This window comes from Rhipicephalus sanguineus, chromosome 4 (assembly GCF_013339695.2).
Source record: "Rhipicephalus sanguineus isolate Rsan-2018 chromosome 4, BIME_Rsan_1.4, whole genome shotgun sequence".
NCBI classification, from domain to species: Eukaryota; Metazoa; Arthropoda; class Arachnida; order Ixodida; family Ixodidae; genus Rhipicephalus; species Rhipicephalus sanguineus.
The window spans coordinates 116,134,999-116,145,367 of NC_051179.1; the positions used below are offsets into that span (position 1 = coordinate 116,134,999).

At 50.8% G+C, this 10,369-nt stretch overlaps 1 protein-coding gene across 1 annotated transcript; it reads left to right on the plus strand.

Moving 5' to 3' along the window:
• Positions 1-1,050: 1,050 nt before the first annotated feature.
• Positions 1,051-2,073, plus strand: LOC125758282 (CRISP/Allergen/PR-1-like). Its single transcript, XM_049415315.1, has one exon. It carries the CDS (start codon positions 1,051-1,053, stop codon positions 2,071-2,073), a length of 1,023 nt encoding a protein of 340 aa, XP_049271272.1.
• Positions 2,074-10,369: the final 8,296 nt, after the last annotated feature.

Below are 10,369 nucleotides of genomic sequence, written 5' to 3' on the forward strand. Positions count from 1 at the left end.
GCCCGCGAAAGCAGTGTTGACCCTATACTGGCGTCAATTCAGGCAAGAAGGCTCTTAACAGATCTACTATTGCGTGGGAGAAGAGTAGAATCGAAGCAGGCTTCACACCTTGTGAATTGCGTACAGTGTGGGTAGTATAAAGCTGCTCCCCCCACCACCAGCCGATTACAAAAGGCACAGCCATAACCCTTCATTACTATCATCATCTTGTGCAGCAAGCGCACCTATTGCCTTACAGACGCGTAATGGGCAGTTTGCTACTTCGCGAAACACATTATGGCGCGGTGGGTACCTCGCTACTTCGCAAAATGCTGATTCATAGTAAATTGGCTACCCAACAACTTCAAGTAGGCGCCCTAAGAGAGTTTGCAATGAGCTATATGAACGCCACTCTTCCAGGTTATACGCTTTGACTGTGCCTCCTGTTCCGCGCAGGACTGGTGCTTTTTTAGATGCGAAGCATCTCATGGCGGAGTTCAAACCGGTGGTGGTGGTGGTGGTGGCGTGCGGCGTGACCACCCTTTTAGCGCTTATTCTTTCAGTGTTCATGCATAACCATCTAGCCCAACAGTCTGTTCTGCTAATGTACACCCTTACTGCGCATGCGCAAACCCTCTCTACAACCTCCTCTCCACTCCCACTTCCCCTCTCCCCTTTACTCCTCTCCACTACCCCTCTGAAACGCGGGCTCGACATGGTCCCCTTTAGCGGGAGATGGTGTGATTTTTACTAAACACATCTGTCCGCCTTTCATCTTTCACCTCCTCATTCTTCCTGTGTGTGGCGGCGCATATCTTTTCTGGCTTATTCACAGCTGTATCAACTACTACTTGCTTTAGTCTCTGCGATAAGGCATTGATATGGGGACTCTGTTCTACAATGTTCTCGTTCTTAATGCTACCTGAACGTCCTGTCGCTCTAAGCCTATTGGAGCAATTCCGTTTGCTTACACCTACAGGTCATCGTTAGTGCCTACTAGTGGGCTTGTTTCACATCTTCGGGGCGATTATTATCATCATCTCTTCGAGGCATACTCGTGAAGAAGCGGGTATGAAAGCGCGAAGGTTCGTCCTGGCTTTCTGGCTTTCGTCGATTACAGAACAGAGCCTCCAGGAGTGCCGGGAGGAGTACAAGAAGCCGGGGCCAACACACACCGCCTGCTTACCGCCGAACGCGAAGTGCGCCATCGCGGCCAGAGAAGTGAACGCGGCTGAACGGAGAGTTATCCTAGAAACGCACAACGCCTACAGGAGCATGGTGGCCATGGGCAAAATCAGGTACTTTCCCGAGGCCAAGAATATGCAGCAGCTGTTCTGGAATGAAGAGCTGGCTTCCGTGGCACAGGCGCTGGCCGACCAGTGCACACCAGACAGCGGAAAGCTAATTCACGATGAACCTGATGCCCGTTTCACCACCAAGTTCAACTTCACGGGACAAAACTTGGCCTTCCGCGCAAGCAGTGCCCCTTTCAAAGGCCCCGACTGGCTCGGTCGGATCGAAGCATGGTTCAACGAGCACCCGCACTACCCGCCGAGCAGATTGGGTAACTTCTCCTCTCGCTCCAGAGATCCTACTGGACACTTTACGCAGCTTGTGTGGGCGACGACGCGCTACGTGGGCTGCGGCTACGTCAGTTACAATGTCATTCGTTACTCAAAGTTGCCGTACATGCAGCTGTACGTGTGCAACTACGCCGACGCTGGCAACGTCCGCACGTTTCCCGTGTACGATGCAGGTGACATGTGCTCAGCCTGCCCCGAAGGTACCGCTTGTGTCAAAGACACCGGACTGTGCTCGTCTCTCGAAGAACGTGGCGAGTCGGGAATGAAGGCGGGGCTTCCGCAGTCGCGTCACGGTGAACGCGGCGACCACTCTGCGTCAACTCGAAAAAGCGCAGCGCCTGAAAATGTTCAGCCGTTGAGGTCTGCTTCCACGGTGTGTGTGATTGCTGCGGTCTACGATATGATATTGGACTGCTGGGCTTCTGTCATGTACCCAGAACGCCAAGAAGCGCATAATCTCTCATGTCTTACTTTGACTTTTGTCTTCTTGACCCTGACGCTATTCTCCTGAAAATATAAACGAAGATTTGCTCGAGCTGCCATTAGATCACAAAGTATGCGTAGAAATGACAGATGTATACACAGCATTATCTCTCGAGCAAGGGACCCGCTGCTCGGATATTTCTTTGGAGTTAATTGCGTGTACTTCAGATTTACCTGACCTAACAGTAGATGTGCCGTTACTTCTTTTCCGCGTGAATAAACGTATGTTTTGCTCTAGGCAACCGTGTACACCTTCTTTTATAAATACCTGGCCGTTAACTTTCGGTCTTTCCAAGAGGGGCCGGAAAGCTATGAGCGGCTGATAGCAGCTTTAGCTGATGAGAGCCCAAACAATACACTTTAGGTGGGTACATTGCCAGAAGCCCCACAGGGATTGCCTTCTATATGTGTTAATTTGAATGCTTTTGTGGAACAAAAGGCCAAAAACAAACAAAAATTTATTAGCCGGGTGACTAAAAAGATGTCACGACCATGATGTCCGAGCATTTCGGTATCTTCGTCTTTCACCGCAGACTCAATGCACACTGCCCACTACATGGCTCCCCGTAGCGATGAATGCCATGGCGGTGCCAGCGTCTACATGAGCTGGCTTCAAACGGTCTATAGAAATCGTCTCTTCGCGTCCGTTAACAAGGAGTGTGAAGTACGTAGGATCACTACTGAGGGTTTTGAAAGGACCGTCGTAGGGCACTTGTGATGGAGAGCGAGTAGCATCGTGGCAGATGAGTACGTGGCTGGTATGAAGTCATGATGGGTTCGTGTAAACAGTCTTGCGATCATGACGAAGGGGCGGTGGTAAAACAGTCGCCATAGTAGTTCGCAGGCGGTCGGCGTTAGAAATGACCACGGCCACATGTAGCGGGAGGTCTACCTGAGCCCGTGACGGTTCCGAGGCAAGGAACTCACCAGGTACGCGAAGTTTCGTGCCAAAAGCTAGCTTTGCTGACGAGAACTCTGCATCTTCTTTCACAGAGGTGCGAAGACCTAGTAGAACCAAAGGCAGGCTCTCTGACCATGGGTGCTATGCACGATGGCCCGAGTTTGGCGAAACTCGGTATCTTTCCGAGCTCTGGCGACACCCCCTTTTGAACGAGCTAATAGTACGATAAGGTGAAATCCATCCCTCAGCGCGCGCTCCGTTCCATTGGTTACGATGGAACGCGGCATCACGTCAAGGGCAGTCGAGAAGGTTGGGTGGTGTCGTAAAACTAGAGGCACCTTCTTTCATTTGTTTGTCGTTCCACTGAGCGCAGACGTGCACCCATGCAGGAAAAGTGGCAGAAAGCTCTACTAACTATATTTTTTATGTGTGCGCGGGCCGTTTGAATTCATTTTCAAGCGTTTAATGTCTGCAGCAAGTATCCTTTCGAAGAAGCAGCACCGTGGCCTCCGAGATTAGTTCCGACCGAGCGCCTTTCAACACCGCGGCTAGAGCTAATCGCCGAGGCCACGTGTATAATCACCATGGTCGGCCTGTACATTCTAGCGCGTTGCTCGGCCGGCGCGCGCCCTCGTCGTTCTCTTCTTCATCGTCTGCTCGGTCCCAGAGCACGTGCACCCGGCTGATTAGCTAGCTAAGTCAGGACGTACTATGACGAAGCTGATTAGGCCAAATCTTGCTAAGGTCGAGCTAACTAAGCCACGTCTTTCTAAGACCATGCTAATGAAGCCGTGTAAAGCTAAGAACAAGGTAATTGAGATCATGATAAATAACATGACGCTAATTAGGATCGTGTAATTAAAGTCAAGATAATCAACACCTTACTCGCCGAGATCGTGTAATTAGGATCGTTCTAATTACGAATATGCTAATTACCTCTGTACCATTCAGGACCTTTCAAATTAAACCAATGTGATTATCACCGTGGTAATTAAGACATTATTAGTTATTGTTAAGTAACACGACGCTAATTATGAACGTGTTAATTAGATCGTGCTCATTAGGATTACGCTAATTACCTCTGTACTATTCAGGACCTTGCGAAATAAACCTGAGTAATTAATGGTGCGGTATTTAAAACATTATCAATTAATGCTAATTAACACGACGATAATTAGGAGCGTGTAATTAAAACAAAGATAAGCAACACCTTACTCACCGAGGACGTGTTAATTGGGACCGTGCTAATTAGTATTATGCTAATTACTTCTGTAGTTAATTAATGTAGTGGTAATTAAAACATTAACAATTAAGAAATGACTATTCACTAACATGTTAGTTAAGACCTTCCTAAGCGATAGCACCAATATTGAGACCGAACTGACACGGTGCTTACACAGAACCAGACCAAGCAGACTGAGTAGACGAGCCACGTAAAAAGGTGGAAGAAGCTAGGTGACCACAAACTCCACCGATGGCCCAAGCCCTGCACAAGCACTGCAAGCTGAACAAATTACTTTATATGCAAAGAAGCTGCTGAGTAGCGTCCACCGCATGAAACACTTTACAGGCACACCGGCGCTATGATAGTCACGAGTTGAACTGGGGCCTTATCAGAATCAACGAGTTTGTGCCCGAGTTCGCGCGTCAATCAATTTGATTGACAGAAGCGCGCGGCGAAGAGCGGGCTAGCCCACCGCGTTCCCTCATGCCGAGGAGCAGTGCTCACGCAACAACGCCAGCGAGCGGCACGATTCATCTATGAGCTTAATCGCACAGACTATGCACACACGCACGAAGAACTAAAGGTTATATCATCACGTGGCTACGGTACCTCGATCGCATTCAATTTCACCGCTCTCACGACGTACCACTCACAGCTGTGAAGCAAGTGCCCCTGGTGGGTTTTGCGGCGAGGAATGTTATTATTTACTTGTTTGTGGAGACATTGTTTCTACCGATTCGCTAATACAAAAAATGTTCATACGTGTAATGTAAGTATAGCAGTAGCCTGTCCATTTATTTATCTGTAATATTCCAGAGAAGCGAAATGAGCTGCACCAGAGCGCTGCGTGGTCGCCCTTGTTGCCTTCGAGAGTGAAATTTCCATGCACTAGGTAGAACGAAAGAATTTTCCGAAAGGGGACAAACGCCCACGAACGCGCCCATGGGAGGCGCGATCACCAGTTGGCAAAAAGATAGCGCGACAATCACGCTGACGTCGCTGCACTGTCAAAATGTTGACTGAGTGGCGGCGCTGACGCGTTCGCACGCGGTATTCCTTTGAAAACCGCCGCAAATGCGCGCATGCGTTTGTGACGCCATTCTCGTTATTTAGCCGTTTTAGATGCGAAGTATCTTAAGGTCGAGCTCAGTCCGGCGGTGGTGGTGGTGGGGGTGTGCGGCGTGACCACCCTTACTGCGCATGCGCATACCCTCTCCACACACCTCCTCTCCACTCACCCTCTCCCCTCCCCCTCTCCCATACCCCTCTCCCCTCCCCCTTTCCACTCTTCCTCTGAAACGCGGGCTAGACATGCCGAAATTCTCTCCTGCGCAGAGCCGCGATGAGCTCGAGCACATGCGCGTCCCCTCCCCTTCTCTCTCCTCTCCTACGCTGCCCCCCTCTCGCCCGCCTGTCGACTGCGTTCCCCGCTCGCCCTGTGAGAATTAACGGCCAGGCTAGATGGAAGATACGACGCGCGTAGCGTCCCTCTTCGCGTTCCACGACGCGAGGTCGGTAGCATGCCCAACGAACGCCAACGGAACGCGATCGTGCAAGTGCTCCGGCTTCGCATCACCTCATGGTCCCCTTTAGCGGGAGATGTTTATCAACGCTTCTATCGCGCTCTCCGCACTGTCTTCCTATCATGACCGTCGTAGGGCGGGCTCGGAGCAAACTCATGTGCCCGAGAAGCTCGGGGCATCCTGCATAGCACCCCATGTAATTGTTGAGTCTTGCGCATGTAGTGATGCTTTCAGTTGACGATGGGAGCGTTCTACCGTACCATTCGAACCTGAGTGGTATGATGTGGTTTGTATGTGCCTTACGCCTAGAAGGCGAGAGAGCGCTCGAAAGAGGGACGCTTCAAATTGGCTTGCCATTTCGCTTGGGACGAATAGTTTACTCCTCCCCTGCGGTACCAAGTCCATCGTAGATATCGTAGCGAAGGGTTGCGTCGCTTGCAAAGCTAGCTGGCTTTTCAGGTCGCTGTGCGGTGTCGATGAATTTCACGACTACCAATGCGAGGATCGCAGAGTAGCCCTGAGGAGGCGTAGACCGCGCAGACATAACATGCACTGCCTGTACGCAGGTGCGGCTCTTCCACTCCAGCGTAGCTTTGAAGTGGCCAGACACATTCAAAGGATAACTTCCGGGGTCTGTGAGATGACCCTCCGGTTTTTCGAGTTGGGACAGTAGTTCCGGAAAAGTGATTGGAACGACGGTAACTTCCGAACCCGAGTCGACCTTGAACTTTTTTTATAACGCCATTCACGTGAACCGAAAGGAACTTCGCGTTTGCTTCACGACTGGTCTTTAACAGCATGCATCTCGATGACATGTGACTGTCGGCTGCGCGAACGTTGCTTGGCTAAGCAAACTGCTTCAAAGTGTCCTTTCTTTTTGCAGAAATTGGAAGCAGCTTTCTTGGCAGGACGAAATTCCAGCTGATGCGTTTCTCGGCCGCGCAAGTGAGACGATTCGTGCGTTGCGTCAGCGCAAGGGGTTTCACTCGATTACGTGACTGTCTTACCACTGGCATGTGCTTTGTTGCATCCACGGAGACTGGCCCAGATAACTGCTTTCCTCGTTCACGTCTTTCTCTTTCGGCATCTTCGTGAAGCCGTGCATGCAGGAGCGCTTTGTCCAGGGCTAAGTCAGAAGTGCGGCAGATTTGTTCCGGTAACCTGCCGTCCAACAAGCACACGATAAATCGGTCTCGAATGAGCCTGTCCTCGACGGACGCTGTACCATAGTTGCACCGTTTGACCGTGTTTTTTTTTTTTTTATTGGCGCCAGTATGCCCTACGGCATAAGTTAAATAAAAGGAAAGAGTTCAGATTCGCTGATAAAGGCCAGGAGCGGTCGATGCAACGGCCCGTGCGTCCAGCGCGTTAAGTCGGGTGGTCGACCGGGGCGGTAGTCAAGGCCTCGTAGGTGGCGGGTGCGAGCCTTGTGAAGGCCCGGACAGGTCCCAAGTAGGTGATCGATTGTTTCGCAATACGGAATAAAACGCGTCGACGCTTCCGTCTGCTAAATGCGTCCGCTCGTGAAAATGATAACTCTACTGAACTTCGTTTAGCGGGTGAACGAAATAAGAGGTGATCTTGCTTTTCACAACGCTGTACGACAGAGCTTCTTCGGCCGTCAAGTTGAAAGACGCCAGCACGCGTCGATCTTGAACACCCATGCAGTAAATAAGCGTTCTTACCCGAACCTCGTCCGCAGCTGTTCTTCTGAGATCCTAGCAGACGACAAATGCCGAACCACCCCATGTTTATTGCGACGCCGGTGCGCCGTTCGCAGTGCCAGCAAGCTAATGGCATCTTCGATAATTCGCACCGGTGCGCACCAGTGTGCACCGGTGCACCTGTACGTCTTCGATAAATCGCACTGGTGCGCATAGGTGCAAACCTGCCGTCATCGGTAAACAGAGTGCACCCTGTCGGGGTACTTTTTTTTGTTGCTCCGAGGTGCTCCGAAAAAATCGGCGGAGCAGCGCGGTGCAATCCCCGAATGCACTGCGCGCCGCGCGCGTTAGACGGTCAGCAGACGACGCGGAGCGGTATGTATGGCGACAGCAAGAAAGCTAGGGCGCCTAGCTTCCGGTGCGGTGACGTCACGGCGTGGTGACGTCACACCACGCCATGCCCATTGAAAACAATAGGGGAGAACGTGGCGCCATCTCTCGACAAGCGACCACAACTCAAGGCAGGACTGCTACAATGGGATAGCCAGACACTAAAATTGCCTTTTCACTCGGAGTAATGGAAGCAAGTGAGACTATTCACACGTGCAGGAACCACTCTGCACCGGCGCCATGGCTTTATTGCGAGAACAAAGCATTTCAGAACGCGCCAGTATTCATGCCATATTTCTCGCATCTCAGAATTCGTAACACAGTAAGTCAGATGTCTCAGACTGCACCAACATTGCCGTGCACGGCTTTCTCAGCAGCGCGCCGTGCCATGACTTTGAATCCTACGTTTTAGGCCGACTCGACATTTGGCGTGTATTGGTTAAGTGGCCGCAACATTAAAAAAGGAAAACGCCAGGCTTGCGCGGAACACGCAGCACAGTCACAGCGAAAGCTGGAGGAGAGGCCTTTCCAGAGCCCTTTCTAAACTCTCTTGGGACGAATACTGCAAGTACTTTTGTAAGGTCCCCACTACGCCATTAGTCATCATATAGCTGCGGAGTAGTAAGTACGCACTATGCCATTATCGATGATTCTACTGAAAAGCGAGATAGCCATTACGCTCACACTAAAAAGGGCGGCGCGAATAACACGGCACACAAGATCGCTAGTGTTCGCAATCTTTGTATGTCGACTCGCTCGGTTTTATCTCGTCTAACTGAGTTTTAAATACGTTTTTCTTTTTCTGAATAAAGAAGCTATAGTTGCTAGTAGCGCGTCGACCTGTGTCTACCTTTTCTTGTGTGCCGTGTTATTCGCGCCCGGTCTTCATCGTGAACCAAAGTGCACATAAAGTGCACATAAACCGAAGTGCGATAAAGTGCACATAATGCCTGTAAGGCATTATGTGCACTTTATTGATGCCGTGGCTGATGACGATGAACAATAATGGCTGAGCACTTTGTAACAGGTGGGAAGCTTTGAACCACCCACTCGTTACGCAATTCGCATCGTGTGACGCCTCGTTGTTATTTTACTCATCTACCACGCTATATTACATTTGCTAACGTGATTCCTCGCCCGACATGACGCCTGTATAGGGTCTTTTTTTAAGAAGGCATTTCAAGCCGGGCGTGGTTCTGTGGTAGAGAATACTCGACTGGCACACAAAGTGCCGTGGTTCAAATCCCACTCAAACCCTGGTCCTAATTCCTTTTCTTCCGCTAGTGGGTTCCACTAGCGGACGAAAAGGAATTAAGACCAGGGACCAAGAACGCGCGCGGCGCGCCACCGACGGAGAAACACTGCTGCGGCGATGCGGCCGCACCTGCTCGCGGCGAGCCCCTTCTTTTTACAAAAGGCTGACGTCGCCCTCTCCAGGGCGCATATTCGAAGAGGGGGGGGGGGGGTCACGCCAGTCTAAAACAGCCTGGAGAGACGAAGCTTACTTTTCGAAGGGAATGAGGCACGCACAGCCCAGTGCTAAAACCTTTTCCCGCGCGCCGCGATAAATGGCGCACAGCCCCATTCCTCTCGTGGCACGAAAATGTTGCCGCGTGGCAGCTCTCGAGGCTCGCGTTTGGCCGCCGGTGGCGTGCCGTGGGCGCTTGTCTGCTAGTGTGTTCCAGCCTGTACGAGCCCCGGGGCGGCGGATAATTACACCACCAAAACGGCTGTCATTGTGACCTCATCGCAGCTTTCGCTATAAAGCAGATGCGACACATGCAGCTGTGCGTGTGTAACTACGGCATAGCAGGCAACGTGCTGACGCATCCCGTTTACCTGGCAGGAGCTGTGCTCCGTCTCTCCCGTAGGCACCGCCCGTGTCAAGGACACCGGCCGCACAAGGGCACAAGAAAAATACAGAAAAGAAACACACGAGACGGGCGTTGTTCGCGTACCCATTCGCACATGCTCATATGCCAAATAACCTTACTTTTTATCTTATTTTTGCAGGAATTCGCTGTGTCTTGGGACCCAAAACATCTTATCGTCAAGACAGCAACAAGCATTCAACACACCGTGCCCACGAAGTGGCGAGGTGGGGGCTTTAAAACATGTAACAAATTAATTAAACCAATGACAGACATCACTGTCAATGCTTTGTATGCGCCCTTAGACCATCCCTGTAGTGGGGATGCGCCATACCATTAGAAGAAGAAGAGCTCCACAGGCAGTGGGTGTGAGCCATGTGGCAGAGGGTACAACAACAACAACAGAAGTAGCAAACCCGTAAACTGGACGTGCCAATTACGAGGCACCTTCTCCACTGTGCGCATTCTGTGGCGAGATAGAAACTACCGATCTTTTTTTTTGCGTGCAGACGATTTACTACAGCTCCAAAAAACCTGTCAGAAACACCTCTTCGTGCTGTTGGAATCATTTTATCTGTGCGCATGATATTGTCTTTTGGATCCTCTATTTCTGGTTTCTCCAATCCGAAGGTTCGTGTGGCTGTGCGGAATTACCTCAATGAAACCATTCGGTTAACTAGCTAATAAAGTCACAGTTTCACCGCAAGGACGAAGCAATGAATGTGATAGCAACAAATTGTAGTGTTATAC